This window comes from Furipterus horrens, unplaced genomic scaffold (assembly GCF_987537825.1).
Source record: "Furipterus horrens unplaced genomic scaffold, mFurHor1.1.pri manual_scaffold_2, whole genome shotgun sequence".
Lineage (NCBI taxonomy): Eukaryota > Metazoa > Chordata > Mammalia > Chiroptera > Furipteridae > Furipterus > Furipterus horrens.
In genome coordinates this window covers 32,967,636-32,983,382 of record NW_028327172.1, presented here as the reverse complement: position 1 = coordinate 32,983,382, position 15,747 = coordinate 32,967,636, and the positions used below count along the sequence as shown (strand labels likewise).

Sequence of the window (15,747 nt, the reverse complement as noted above, 5' to 3'; positions counted from 1 at the left end):
CCCAGGGGTGGGGGTGGGGGGTGAGGAGTGACCAGCGGGGAGCTGCAGCCTCACAGCCTGGGCTTCATGCCGGTGACACCCACAGGAGGGGGCCATGTGGTTTGAAGTGCACAGGGCTATTTCCCATCAGTCCACTAGTCATTCTGAAGTCAACAGGGGTAGGGGGAGGAAAGCAGGTTAATGGTGTGTCTGCTGCTGGCAGTGGTGGAAGTGCAGCAGGAGACCCCGCAAATCATGCTGATTCCTGCTTTCTTAACTGATGAACCCCCGCAGTTTCCCCTCAGCCACCTCCCTGCCCAAGCTCACCAGATATGCATCAGCAGGCCAGGGTATGATGCTGCATGGCCAGATATTGAAGAATTTCAGAGAAGATGGAGAAGGAAGAGGGACCAGATCTGGAGGTCACCTTGTCCCCACCCCCACCCCCCCAACACACACACTGGCTGTTTGAGCCAGGGCCTCCTGTGAGGAGGACAGTAGGGCCTGACCCTTGGGCTGCAAATGGGGGCAGGTGCTGGCTGCCCACCCTGCCCATCCCGCCCCCATCCGTGGCCTAGTTGGGGGTTCTGGGGGCTTGTTTTTTGTTTTTCAGGACTTGGTATGAGGTCAGTCACATTCATCCAAGGAGGGCCCACCTGACTGCGTGTGGTTCAGACCCAACTGGGAAGACAGGAGACCCCAACTCCAGAGCACTAGAAGGGACGGCAAAGCCACCTTACTTGCACTTACACCCCTTCAATGGCTCCCCTGCCTCAGAAGAAAGCCCAGAGGCCTGAGCACGGGGCACCAGGGCCTGTGTGATGTGGTTTTGTTTCCCTCTCCTCACCGGATTACGTTGGAGTCTCAGACACGCTACTGTCCTTCTCACCTTCAGGCCTTGGGCCTGGAACATTCTTCCTCTCCTCTGGTTAACTTATAGCCACTCTTAGGGCATCAGCAATGAGCTTTCCTTCTGACAAAGCTTCCTAGACTCTCATCAGCCCTGAGACTAGGTCGCGTACAACTCTCCGGGTGCCTAGAACACCCCTTTCTAGTCCTGTCGCTCACCACACAACTTCATGGCCTGCTTCCCCACCAGACTGAGAGCGACCGGTGGGCAGGGACCGATATGTCTTCTCTTCATGCATCCATCATGCTTAGCACAGGGCTGGGCACACAGAGATGCTTGGTAAAGATTTGTTAAATAAGTGAATGGAAGAAAGAAAAGAGGCCAGGGCCAGGTGAGTAACACAAAAGAGAAAGTGGGGCATTTGGAGTTGACCACATGTGTGGCCACTGTCATGGCACGGTCTCCCACAGGACTGCGAGGTGAGGACAATGCCTGCCTCCTCTTTAATCCACAGGTCTTGGAGAGTCTGGGACAGAGAGAAGGTTCTGGAATGGGTGCTGCACGAAGGACAGAACGAACAGGCAACATGTTGGTTAGTGGACTGGTAGGGCCTAGGTCCCCTTGTCACTTTTGCAAAGCCTGTCCCCAAATATATGGCGGGGTCAGACACCTAGAGTTATGCCGTTTCTGCCAGGAAATAAAGATGGAATTGACTTCTAAGGGGAATGGCCACAGCACTTGCCTCCAGCTTTTTCCCACCTTGTCTTGTACTCATTGAAATCCTGCCCATCTTGCAAGGTGTCGCCCAAGCCTCATCTTGTATGAAGCTCTGTGTGAACCCCCAGTCTGCGTGGGTTTCCTTCTTCTCTGTTCTCTGCCTTGTACTGGCTGAGAACCTCAGTGAGTCATTTCACCTAACTGAGCCTCAGTCTTCCCTGCTATGAAATGGGACAATAGGGCTACACACCTCGCAAGGTTGCTATGAGGGTCAAGGGCAGTCAGACTTGCTGGGCAGCCAGCACAGAACAGGTCCACAGAGTGCAGTGCTCCCTGCCACACTGCTCCACGTGTGTCAGCGCTGATTTCTCAGCAAACTATAAACTCCTTCAGAATAGGGAGCATATCTTACTGTCTCTTGCATCCCTCCCAACGCTTGCACAGGGCCAAGCATGCAGGGCTGGGCTCACTCAACACCCACTAAGCAACTTCCGTCTGCTTTCCTTTGATTCTGGATTTTCACAATGGAGAAACCGCACACATTTCCTTTCTACACCCACACCCCTGCACCTCCTGCTGCCCTGCCCTGACCTTTCCTGCCCTGCACCAAGGCCCTACCCACAGGAGCTCTCGGTGAAGCTGAAGGTGAGGCAGTCAGATAGAGTGTGAGAGGTCGCTCATCTGCCCCACATTCTGACTGACTGGTGTAGGATGACAGACTGAAAGCACAGCCAGGCTGCACCAGATGGGCCCCGTCAGGAAACGTGACTCCAGAGCTCTTCTGTGGCACCAGGACCCCATGGCTGGCGCCAGGGGTGAGGGTGAAAGATGGGCCATTACCACAAGCCTAATGACCTGTGTCCTGATCCCTGGTGACAGAGAGCAGAAGGCAGGAAGTCCGGGAGCAGATAAATGAAAACACGCTTAAAGCATATACCGGCAGCCAGGAGGTGCCCTGCCCTACCACCTGTCCCCCCACCCCGCCCACTGGCCAGCGCAAAAGCAGCCCATCCGAGGAAGCGCAAACACTGAGCAAACAGCGCTGGGCTTGCAGAGCTCCCGGGGGGCTCTTCCCTTTCCCTCCCCAGTGGCCCTTCCAGGGACTAGCCTGGGCTGCTCTGTTTATCCTTCTAAGTCACTGAGGCCTGAACAGGTGAGGGGCCCTGGGCAGTCCCCTTCTTGGCTACAGAGCCCCTTGACTCCTTCCGAAGTCATCTCAGCTCTTGACAACACAGACTCTCCATTCCCCAGGTCCTCCCAGCTCCAGGCCCCTCACAAAGCCCTGGCTTGTCTTCTCAGGGCTCCATAGGACAAAGAGCACCTACTAAATAGGCTTTGGTGGGCTAGCCTGGGAACCTAGGTGTCTTATGATGTTGTTTACATAGGAAAATGCATCCCAGGTTGCAGTTTGGAACTCAGGAAATGAGCATGTATCTCCTACAAGCAAAGTAGCTGCCACCTGCCCCCTTCGCTATGACCCACGGCTGCCCCTACTGTGTTCTCAGGAACTTTGGGGACCCAGTGTCCCAGTTCCCTTGTTGCTTCCCTCCCATTGCAGCAAAATGAACCCGCCCTACCTCATCCTGCCATGGTGTTGCTGGGAGAGAAAGTCATCTGGCTGTTGGGGGAAGCCGTCTCCTACCTCAGCAGTTGTTCGCCCCGATAGGAGCCTGGGAGCCTGGAAGCTGGGTGTCTGCAGCTGTACACAGTATGCAATTATTGTTAACACAACCAGACCCTGGGGCAGGCAGAGCCAGCACAGAGAAGGATAAAGAAGGCCTGGATTTGCAGACAATAATTTCTGATCTCCCTAGATGGTCTTTCCCTATTTCTTCTGTCCTATGGGGTGCTCAGTCCAAGGGTCAGAGGCCATAGGGTGAGGGATGAGGGTCAAGAAGCAATACCAGCATCCTGTGGAGTCTTGGTGAGGAATCCTGGAAGCAATGGCTGCCTGCCATGCTCACAGTTCCCGTCTGAGAAAATCAGATCCTAGCAGGCCTTTCTGCAGAAAGATGCCATGGCTAGTGCTGTGTATAATGAATGGCCTGGCCACTGCTTCCTGGACAAGGGTTGCTTCCTAAGGCACAGGGCACCAGGGTCTGTCTGGACACAGGGAGGCAGGACACCTGGGTGCTCAGTGCAAGCCCTGCCTTCAGGTCGGAGGGTGGCCACCTGTCCCCACCAGACCTTCTCTAGACAGTATGAACACCAGGAATACAGAGATGACCTGAGGGACTGCCTCAGTCTCCATGAGCTTATCTGGGAGACACATACAGTGCACCCCCCACTACTGCTCCACCATCAGCCACCCTCCCCCCTCTGACCCTAACTCTAACCCATACATCCTGACTCTGACCTGGGAACTATTATCCACTGAATTAATTTCAATAACTAATTTTTAATTTCTAGACTATTTTTGGTTTTATTTTCCCCCAATACTTCTCTATTTTGCCTTGTAGGTTTTACACCTTCTTTAGCTCTTTAATTATTTTATATGTACTTATTATATTATCTCTTTTAGACTATTCTAACATCTCCAGGTATTGAGGGAGTAATTCTCCTATTTTTTGCATTTGCTGCTTCACTCCAATGGTGCATTTTTATCTGGTGGATTTTTACTTCTTTATTATTAGCTCATTGTTCAAGAGAAATGCTTGCTACGGGAGCCCCATGTTTGCTAGAAAGTGGTTTTATTATGTGTGTCTGATGGGACCCTAGGAGTTTTACCAGTTTTGATCTATTTTTTTTTTCTCTCTCTCTATTTCTGGGCTTGGTGTTCCCAAACCAGCTAGTTAATGTAAACTCAGTTAGTGCAGATACATCTATGAGGACGTCACATCTGATTAAAGTAAATGTCTTTCTCAGGACCCCCCGATAAACGGAAGTTTCCTAGTAGCTTCCCCAGGGCAGAGGCTGCTCAGTCTGACTTGTTGAAAAGGAGTCCTCACAGAAGAATTTGAACTGTTATTTATTCCTTTATTGCTGCCTCTCAAGAACTATCAGCTCAGTAGCATATAAAAGACCTCATCTCTTTCTCATCACTGTGTCTGAGGGTGAGCACAGTGCCCCCTGCACAGCAGGCTGTCCACACGTTTGCTGGGTACGTGGCTGAAGAACACTGTGCTTTCTAGGGGCTCTGCTGCATGAGTTGCTTTAAGGCTCACCTGGATTGGACGTCCCCGAAGCCTGCCACTTCTGCCACCTTCCCCTCCCGCAAGCCCTGACACCCTGTCCTAACAGCACCCCGCCAGGCTGGACTCACTGGAGATGGAGGTGTAGACAGCGAAGGCCCTGAGGCTGGTCATCTCCTTCCTGCGGGTCATCTCCACCCGTGTGCGGAAGATGTTCTCCCAGGCGTACAGCTTCAGCAGCTTGATGCCACGGAGCATCTCGTTGGTCTGCTTCAGTCTCTCATTAGAATACTCCTGCCAGGGGTCACTGAGTCAGAGAGGGTTTCTTCTGCCCCATCCCACCCTCGAGGAAGGAGCAGAGTCCATTCTCTCCCCATTTCACAGATGATGCCCAGCGCCTGTCCCCACAGGGCTGCTCCCGCCTTCCTCATCAATCCCATTCCACAGACACAGTGATGGGTGAAGTAGAGAGGTGAAGGGACCTGTCCAAGGTCAATGATAGTGTGCACGTGTGTGTACGTGGGAGGCTGTGGTGGCATCTCCCCACTGACGGCAGGGGAGAGGGAGCAGGAGGACATATGGGGGGAAGGATGGGGAAAAGGGGCAGGTGCACACCTGGGGACACTCACCAGGGTGCTCCGCTGGGCCTGGGAAAGCTTGGTGGCCACGAAGTACTGGACAGGGGCCAGGAGAATGATGACAGCTGCCCCGATTAAGGCGCTGACTCCAAGAATGTAGTACAGGAGAATCACACCCACGATGATCTGAGGAAGGGTCACGGGGATGAGTGCCCTTTGACCTGGTGGCTACCTTGCGGGGGGGCGGGGGCAGCAGAATGGCAAAATCCCAGCCTCCAGTCTCCTAAATTGGGAAATGCGTGGGGTTTCTGAATGCTCTTGGTTGGGGTGGGGCAGAGGAAAAGGTACGACAGAGCAATTTCAGAGGAGGAGTTACCGGGGTTGGGCTCTCACACACACAGTTCCTGGGCTGGGGACTAACTGGAAAGCTGGCTGAAGCATCCTCTCTCCCCCAAGTTTATTTTCCAGATAGAGGTTTCAGAGCTGAGGCAGCACAACGGGGGTGACAGCGCCTCTCCTTCTGTGCCAGCCATCGAGACTGACGGCTCACTCTCATTGGGAGAAAGTAATACAGGAGCAAAGGGGCACAGCTGCTGCCTCCCTGCCCGAGCAAAGCAGTCCAGGGCCCGAGAGTTTGCTTCTCATTCTGAGACTCCTGGCGTCTTTAAGTTTTTCATGAATCTCTCAGACATTCCCTGACAGGAGAATCCATCCTGTTTCTATCTTTATGTAAATGACTGCCTGCTTCTGAATATTTATGAGACGTGTGAGTTACCCTTGCCAGCCCCCACAGCATGGAGATGAGTTTCTCAGTTTCCTTCAACAGCAGGACCTCTAAATTCAGGGCTCAGTCTAGGGGAACAGATGTGCTGCCTTCCTTAATTGGCAAAATAAAAAGCCTGCTTGCGCTGGCCCTGCACTCCCTGAGCCCTACGCCAAGTTGGCACTAAGCCCCTTGCAGCACCTCCTGGAGGGGAGGAGTGGGCGGGTGACCCCGTTAGATACAGGATGCCTCCTGCATTAGCAGGTTCTCAGGGGCTGGTGAGTGGCCCTTCACCACCTGCCGTCCTGTGTTTAGCTGAGGCTCAGTGCAGGCACGGAGGGGCAGAGGAGCACACTAGGAGCTGAAGAGCCCTCCTACTCCCGCTGGCCATCACCCTCCAGGAAAATAATCCCTAGCACCCAATCCTTTCATGAGCTGTCCTCATGTGGAAGCAATTGGGCGTCATTCAGCAGCCTGGATAGAACCAGACACCCAGGAAGTTCCCAGAGTGACCAGCAGTGCACAGGGTGGGGGTCAGTGCCTGCACCCCCATTACCTCCCGGTGCTGGCAGCTACTGGGGCAGCAGCTGGGGAGGCAACGCCACCTCACACTCCATCTACCCCTCCTCCTTCTCCTCAGACTCCTCTGTCCACTCCTCTCTTCTGCAGGGGCCTGAATGGACCCCACGGGAAAATGCACCAAAATCAGGGATTCTGAGTGTGCAAAGCAGGTGTGGGGAAAAGGGCCATTTTAGCCCCTATTCACAAGTGAGAAGAGCAATCTAGGGTAGTGTGGGGAGACCCCAGTCCCTGGAGTCTACACCCATGAGTTTGAATGCAGTCCCAGAATGTACTGGCTGTGCAATCTTGGGCAAGTTACTTAACTTCTCTGAGTCTCAGCTTCTTCATTTTGTTCACTTAGCAAGACTGCTGTGAAGATTATATGAATATATATGATAAGCACCTAGAATAGTGCCTGGCACATAGCTGGAGAGCAATACAAGGTGGCTGACTCCCTTCTTAAAAGCAAACAAACAAAAAAGCCTTATGGGAACCCTGTCACTAGGGAACCACAGAAAGAAGATATGTGGGTGAGGGGCTGCTACCAGTTCGCAGTGTGGCCCAGGGTAAGTTCCTCCTCTCTCGGGACCTGTGATGCCTAGAGATGGGGTGCGGACAGAGGTCTCCACTATGGCTGAGTTCCTTAACATGGTGTCCCTAAGCTTCAGGGGCCCATAAAGCCCCTAAAATTGTAGGCAAAATGTGTGAACACACATTTGTTTTTCTGAAGAAAAGGTTTCATTAGATTTTCAAAAGTTTATATAGATTAGTGGGTGCCTAGGGCTGGGTAGGGATGAAGAGTGTCACGGCCAGTGGGTCTCGCTTTCTTCATGGGGTGATGAAACTGTTCTAAAGTTGTGATGGGGTGGCAAAATCCTCCCTGTGACTGTGTTAAAACCCACTAAGTTGTATACTTTAAATGGGTGACTTACAGTTTAATAAAGCTGTTATTTTTAAAAGTGCATGTGACCAAAAAGGATTACAACCCAGGGAGAGCCCTTGGTGATAATGGAATGGGGTTCCTGAGCTAATTTTAATATTATCAAAACCTTCATGTACCCTGTGGCCACCTGGACTGCACAGAGAAGCCCGATCAGATCAAAGGGATTGCATCAACCCCAGGTGGTTACACTGGGTCTTGAGGGCTGGTCAAAGCTATACATGACAAAGGTAAGGTTTATGAGGAATTAAAAGTGAAAAACCAAATAATACTTCATGATAGACAAGCATGGAAATAAAACCCCCCTGTTGTGAGGGTTAATTATGCAAGTAATAAAGGCTAGAGCAGTCCAGGCACGGGGCAGAGATTATTAGCATTCATTAGTATTATTGGCAATGGTGCATGTGCAATAAGCATTATAAATAATAATAACTATAATGATGCAGCAGGGATGGTTGGTAAACTCTTCTGAACAGGCTGTTCGAGGGGGCACAAGAGAAAGGACAAAAGGCTGGTGACTGTATGGCATGAGCTCCCCAGGCCCTTCTGTAGCTTTTGTCGTCACTGATCCATCTTGGCAGAGCAGAGGGGCACACTGGGGTTGGGTGTGGGTAAGTGACCATGGGGGATGGCTTACAGGGCTCTTCCCATAAAAAGAACCACCAGATTCTCTGCCCTACTTATCTTTCGTTTAGCTGCCTCCTGGTGCAAGCCTCTCTTCCTATTTTGCTTTAATATCTTTTAAAATACAAGCTTTACAGTAAGGAGGCCTGACAAAAATCACCTGAGATGAAGGTTTATGAAATGTGCATCCCAAGAAGGAGTGAATTCTGGATGGTAAAGTCCTTGCTCACACCAAAGTGCGCAAGTTAGAGGGACCGGATATTTACTTAGTGACTACTCTGACCAGGGCATTCTGCTTGGTGCTTTACTTATATCATCTAATTGAATTGTCATAGCAACTCCAGAGGGGGGGGCATCACCCCTATTTCATAGATGAGGAAACTGAGGCTCAGAGAGGTTATTTGACTCAGCCTGTCTTACCCAAGTCCAGACACTTTCCTCTAAACCAGGCAGCCCACAGGAGCTTTCAGTCCCTCTGGGAATGGATCTGGGATTTCTGCTCCTGGCTTGGACATCTGAGTGAAGATTCATTCTCAGCTACAGGACGAGATCATAGACTTCCTGGTGGAATATGGGAGTCAGGGCAGATGAGGCCAGGAGTCAGGTAAACCATGTCCAAGATTCCCCTGCTATAGTCGGCGGGGGGAATGCACCTCCTTCAGAGCCAGCAGCAAAGGTCAATTGGTTTTAAAAACAACCTTTTTTATTGTTGTTTATTTTCAAAAATAATTCATGCTTATTGAAGAATTTAGAAATACATAAAGAAAATAAAAATCACTTGCAATTGCAACATGCTAACTTCCAGTTCTTTTCTCTGTGTGAATCTTTGTAAATACATATATTCTAATTTAGTAGGGAGCGTATCGCATATATACCTCGGTACTCATCAGCTTCAGAGCTTGTCAAACTCATTGCATTTTGACAAGAAAAAAAGTTTCAGCACATGGCGCTTGCTCAGGACTCGTCGCACTTTCTAGAACTTGCATGAGTCACAACACTGCCCCGCAAGAGAAAATGCTTCATCGCTCACTGCTTGTTCGGTACTCATCGGTTTTGGTACTCATCATGAGTTCCAGAACAAAGTAACGACAAGTACCAAGGCACCATTGTACTATTTTGCAATTTACTCTCTTTTGATTAAAATATATCAGAACACTTTCAGTGTAATTAAGCACTTGGTTACAACCTAACTTCTAATGTCTGCAAGTGTTTCACATATGATTATTCAATAGTTTTTACAAGTTTTTAAGGTTTAAGCTGTATTTTAAAAGTCTTAATGGCACTACCTTCTCTGATCATCAAAAGAGATGGCCAGATGTTTGTAGGGTATGAGACAGTATAGGGACCCATGGGTACACCCCATCAAGACCCCACAGGGGTGGAAGGTACAGGCAACTATGAAAGGAAGATGGTGAATTCCTAGTCGTTGAGCACATACCAGCAGGTTCTGCTTTTGTGCCCCCTCTTCTATTCCCCACCAAAGCACACGTCCCTTACCTGTACTGGCATGGCCCAGAGGTTTGGACACAAGAAGAAAAACCACATGAGCTGGTTGGTGTCGATGGCGACCAGGTTACAGATCTGCCCTGCAGTCATTTCCCCCATGGATAGGTTGGAGGTGGAGAGGTGCATAATTTTATTGTAAATCTTGGTCTAGAAATGAGAGCAGAGTGTTTCACGTTTGTTATCATTATCATCCCAATCACCACCCCAGATGTTACATGTCTATACTGTGCCAGGGGCTTCCCTGACATCCCCCCCTGTGAGCACAGAGCAGCTCTGTAAGGGGCCCTGCTTTACTGGTCCCGTTTTACAAATGATACGACTAAGGCTCAGAGAGGTAAAGGGCTTTGAAGACAGATCAAGCAAGCCAGAGAGGCAGCATTCAAAGGAGGAAGCCAGGCCAGCAAGGCAAGCTACTCCCCCAGCAAGCAAGACTTCTCCCTTGGGGACAGGATTTAATTAGCTCTTAAATCTTAACAGCAGATCCTCATGTCCAATTGTGCTCTTGATTTACCAGAGGCCAGTGGAGAACATACTTCAGAGCCATAAAAATGACAAAGTGGGGCAGCCATCTGTTTTATGTGGCCATCTTCAACCAGGGTATGGCATATGCTCTGGGGCCAAGTCCTGTATTAATTTAGCCTTCAAACAAAACAACGGACCAGCCTGAAATGGTCTTATGTGAGACACAATGTATGAGTGTCAATCCATCCCAGCACCATCCTGGAGTCCAGCAGCTCTGAGACCTTGCTCTGACCCCTCCAGGCAGATGGGAACAGCCATGTGAATGACTCCCTGGGTGCCCCAAACCTAAAGCTATGTGTGCAGAGTGATTGTGCCACCCAGAAAGATGGCAATTTTCAGGCTGCGTGCTCTTGAAAAAAGAAAACTGCCTTCTTGTCTTAAATATCCTAGGGATACCTGCTCTCGAGTGAAATTCTATTGTCCATTCTGTTGTAAGGCAGATTCCCAGCCTTTAATTCATCTTCTGTGTAAACCTAGGCTTCTTCTGTGGGCCAGGTATGCTTAAAACATAAACCTATTCTATGTCTTCTTTTGTGAGTTTTATATACCATGGGTAAGGTTTAAAAAAACAGCAATGACATTTTTAGACAAATCTATGCATATCCTAGATTATGTGAAATCGGTCTTAAAAGAATAATAATAAAGCTAGTTTCAGTGAAGTAGAAATAGACTAATCTATCAAAGAAAGCATTATTAAGTACAAGCTGGATACACGGAAATACACAACCAACTGATAGCTAGTATGTCAAGAAATTATATATAATACAGGAATTTTGCTTAATAACTTTCCATAGAAGAAATGCGTTAGTCTCAAAATCATGAAAACATAGACTCTTGTCTATAATTTTCTGCAAATCCCTGAAAGATGGATTTTTTTCCTCATTTGTTTTCATCATTAATGTTAGCATTTTCTTTTTGTGACATATGAATCAATTTCTCTTATTAATGCAAAAGATTCAGACAGTTTGATAAAAAACAATTAGATGCTAATACATCAGAAAACCATTTTGCCTCTTTTAGTGTAATTAGAAAATACTGGCCAGAGTGTGAGTTATGACATATGAATAGAAAGCAGATTTCATTACAAAACTTTGACTACAAAATTGGCTGTTGTTCATGGTGATGCATGTTTGCCTGTCACTGGAGGGGTCTGAGCAGAGGCTGGGATTTTCAGAGAGGTTTTCTGAACTGAGCAATAGCCTGGTCCCTCCTACCCTGAGCCACTATGAGTCTTAGAGAGTCTTTTCATGGGTTCTTTCCACCTTTCACAATGATGACATTCCTGAGGAAATGGGTCTGCTCTGTCAATGAAAAACCACTGGAGACAGGCAGCATTGTCATGGACAGCTGCTCAGGTTGTGTATTACATAATCTCAGAAGGCACCACACATGGGGACTGTACCAAGATAACCAAAGTTTAGAGCCTGGCACGGTCCCCAACCCAGGCTGTCCCTTTTCCCTTTCAGTTCCTTTTCTGCAAAGCCTCTGGTCCTAGCTCCCCCAGGACCAGTCAACGTTAACGACTCTGGGGCACATTTCTGAAGAAGGAGGTGGCTTTGGGGCTTAATCACAATGTCCGAGGGTTTCACTGACTTCATGGGAATTGCTGGCTATGGCAGAATCTGTAGTTGCTCCCCCATAGCCGTTCTCTCCTTTCCACCAGAAGAATTTCTAGCAGGGCACATGTGGCAGTCAAGATGAAAGACCCTACTTTTTAGCCTCTCTAGGAATGGCCAGGCGGGCAATTTCTCACTAATGGGATGGAAGAGAGTATGTGCACATCTGCGTTATGCTTAAAAAGAGGGCAGCATTCCCTCCTGTAGTTTCATCTTTCTTCCTGCTGGTTTAAATGCAGACACGATAGTGGCGATTTCAATAGTCATCTGAAACCCTAAGATAAAAATAATTGAGAGAAGGCTGGGAGAGCAGCATTAGAGAAAGAACCAAGGTCTCTGGTGATTGCATAGCTATCCTACCAGCCCTGACCAACGGTGAAAAACACACTTCTACCCTATATAAACCACTATCATCCTGGGTCTCTTCCTTCCAACTTTTGCACCAAAATGCTAATAAAAACACTAGGCCTTAGACAACTCTCATCCCCAGCTTGCCTAAAGGGATCCTGAATCTTTCCTGACTTTGATCATCCTTCCCACAGACTCTGAGAAGGGATCCACAGAAGGCGGCAGCAGGGAGCTAGATGCAAGGGACCTATTAGACTAGATAAGTCTCTCTTATTACGACCCAAGATTTAAGATCTCCATTAGATCTTAGACTTCCTCTAATCCTGGTATGTCAAACAAGTTTCTTGTTTTGCGCCCAAAGAAGACTGTCCTGTAGCAGAACTCTGGAACAGAAGGATCCTGGGGCTGCATTTGCATTCAGCAGGGAATAGTACTGTGATCCATTAGTGATATCAGTCCCATTCAAGGCTGGAGCACGTGGAGGCCCAAGGACTGAGCAACTGACATCAGGGGTGTAGTCCAAGGTAGAACTAGAGCTGGAACTACTCCATTTCCTAAGCCCAGCCCAAGGCACTTGGTGTTAGGTTTAATTGTGAGTGAAGAGCATTAAATCAAGATGGACATTAAGTGAATCGTATTTGTCAACATAATGGATTGTTCTGAGGGCATTCATTATAATAATGTTATCACCATCCCACACTGTGTTGTCAATGCTCATTGTTTCAAAACACTGTTAAAGAGCCATAAAAAAATAAATTCACAGCAGAATTATCCTTGTGTGTCCATGAGGGCAAGTAATGTGGTTCTTACTATGAAGTGAACAAATAATCATCCAAGTACCTGTATTGCTCCTCTCAAGTTAATTCCGGTTTCAATGGCGACATAGTAGGACGCTTGCAGAAATGTCCTTTGCAGTAGGAGGGCAAGGAACAGAAGCACAGCTAAGACGTAGGCATTAGCGAGAAACTCTTGGGATGAGACAAAGTAAACCCCGAGAAACTGTGTCTGTTGGAAAGAGAAGTTCAGAGGTGGCAGTCATTGTCAGCAGAAAGACTGTCATTAGTACCTGCTACTGTGCATAAGGGTCATTATAACAGGACCTACCATGCTTGCAAAGCCTCGTGCAATTGTTTATGAGTGAAAAATCAGACTGATGAATTAAATAATTTTAAAAATTACATTGAGGGCTGCCCACACCCTCTTTAACATCCTGCTGAGAGGAACAGAATGCGGCCCAGGTCTAAGCTCATGCCCATAAATATGACTCACAGCATTGTGGCCACCAGGCCCAGGGGAGCTCACTCTGATTGGAACCAGAATAAATAGAGCGAATCACAGAGCAGCCCAAAGCAGAATTGCTAGAACAGATCCCACGATGTGTGTTCTTGCCACAAAAACGGAATCAGGGAGGCCTTGTCCCACACTCACTGACAGCCTGCTGTGCAGTCATTTCTGGACAGAAAGCCCAGGGAAAAAGATGGCATGGCTGTGCTCCCAGGCAAGAGATAGGAACGGATTGCCTCTAACAGACTGAAAAGATTTCAGACATAAGCCACCCAGACTCATGGGCTCCTTTTACCTATAAGGTTCTCTTGCTACACCTCCAGCAAGGTCTCAGATGATAAGCAGTGGGAAAAAACAAAAACAAAAAAACGTTCTGTCTTTGTTGTTAAAGATACCAGGGAACAGCAAGCCCTGTGCCCGCTTCCATATTCAGCATCAAGAGCTCCCAGGAAAACTTTGATCCTGGTTAAGTTCATTGCTCCCCAGCAGAGCCACATCAATATTCCCATGAAGACAGAACTCTCCCCACTGGAAGCTCTGCCTTGAACTCTGCCAGCTCTTTGGAAGAGTGTGGGAGCTGCTGCGGGGGAAGGAGTGCTGGGAACAAAGTGATGAGAAGGAGCCGAGGCCACGTCCGGACCACAATCAGGATGGAAGGGGCAGGCCTCTGAGTGGAGTCCTTTTCCTAGAGTCAGAAATTTCTGAATCCTGGATACAGGGCTTCCTGATGGGAGCAAAGATACTGCCTTTTGGTTCAGCAGGGGTCTCTAAATCAGTTGTCACTGCTTCATGGAGCTGGTCTTGCTTATAACGGTTTCCCCTTTGCTCTGTGGAACAGGGGTCTCTCCCTTTGGGGGACAGCAGGAAGCAGACACAAGGAGACCATTGAGGGACACAGGCAGGACTCTTAGAGGAGGGCCAACTGAGGTCTGAAGCCCTCCATTCTTTCTCATTTGTCAAAGCACCACAGGGAGAAGAGAGAAGGGAGGAGGGAGTGGGTGGGGGTGGGCAGGAAGTAGCAAAATGGACCTTAAAATTAGGCTGCAGAGTGCAGTGGGGTTAAGCCTGACGTTACAGGGAAGCAAGGGGCAGGGCACACTATTTATCAGGTGCAGCACCCATCCTCATAAAGCCCTAATGAGAAGGGTAGCATTATTAGCCCATTTTTTTTTACATGGGGAAAGGAGTTTCAGCACAAGTTAAGTGGCTGGCCTCAGGTCACATGCTGTAAAGGAGAATATGTGAACATGAACCTGTATGATACCCCAGACCTAATGCTTAGGGCATCTAGCCTTTTGACCTTGAGTCATTTATTGTCAGCTAGAAGCTTGTAACTTGGGGAGAGAAACATGCCCACTTGTCTGGTTCTGAGTCAAAAATTAAGTTAAGTAGGGAATTCTTCTGTTCTCACGTTCTCTGCAGAGACCCAGGTCTGGAGAATGGAGTCTGCTATTTTAAAGCAACAAAGCCCATCATGGGGGAATTCATTGCAAAGGAAATAAGTTAACAGAAGGAAATGGTTGTATGGGCAAAAATGGCTTTTTGTGGATCAGAGCAGGGGAGAGTGCATAAATCCCTGCCAATATCTAACCACAGGGAAATGTCTGGTATGGGGCATGTTATGCACCCCAGAACATGGATCATAATGAAAGCTCTTGAGCAGCTCGGAATGCCACACGCGTGCTCTGTCACAATGATCAGGAAATACACAGGGTGGAGAGTGAGGGCTGGACAAATAAATGAATCATAACTGTTGGTTAGGTATGGGTAGTATTTGTTAAATGCACTCATCCATATTTGTACTTGTTTTTTTTAACAAGGCACCAAATTTTCTTTTTGCAGCTGTAAAAGCAAAGCCTTTACCCCTTCCCCCTGCAGCACATTCACCATAAGGTCAGATACTGCATTTCTTTGGATCAAGAATTTTGTGACCTGTTAAAATTAAAATCTCCCCGCAGGTATAAATCATGAGGTCATTATTTCACCTCTCTTCAAAGAGACAGTTTAAAAAGGATGATGCCTAGAACAGCAGTTTTGGTTAAGCAGTGGGTGTTAGATTCGCCAAAGAGGCCCAGGGTGCTGCCCAAAGAAGGCAGGCCCTGGTGAAGACTAGTGAGAAGACAGTCCTGGGAGGCTATGCACCCCAAAGGCATCATGGCAGGAGAGAAAAGGCCAAGGACCTACAATGTCACATTTGGAGGAAGGCAAATGCTTTGGAAGATAAGATGCCCTAATCTCACACTTTCATAAGTTCTCTGGGAAGTAATTGTGTTTGTTTCCAGGGATTTCCCCAACAGTACTCAATAAATGTTTTAAATATTAATCAAT

At 48.3% G+C, this 15,747-nt stretch overlaps 1 protein-coding gene across 8 annotated transcripts in view; it reads right to left on the bottom strand.

Moving 5' to 3' along the window:
• The window catches only part of ABCC8 (ATP binding cassette subfamily C member 8), a 73,187-nt gene that overhangs the window by 38,097 nt on the left and 19,343 nt on the right, over nt 1–15,747 (bottom strand). For all 8 annotated transcript variants that reach the window (XM_090263481.1, XM_090263527.1, XM_090263521.1 and 5 more), the window contains exons 7-10: nt 12,976–13,140; nt 9,641–9,796; nt 5,307–5,441; nt 4,809–4,971 (exon numbers count right to left, since the gene is read on the bottom strand). In XM_090263481.1, the coding sequence (XP_090119607.1) occupies nt 4,809–4,971; nt 5,307–5,441; nt 9,641–9,796; nt 12,976–13,140 (619 nt within the window). The remainder of the gene's footprint in view (nt 1–4,808; nt 4,972–5,306; nt 5,442–9,640; nt 9,797–12,975; nt 13,141–15,747) is intronic.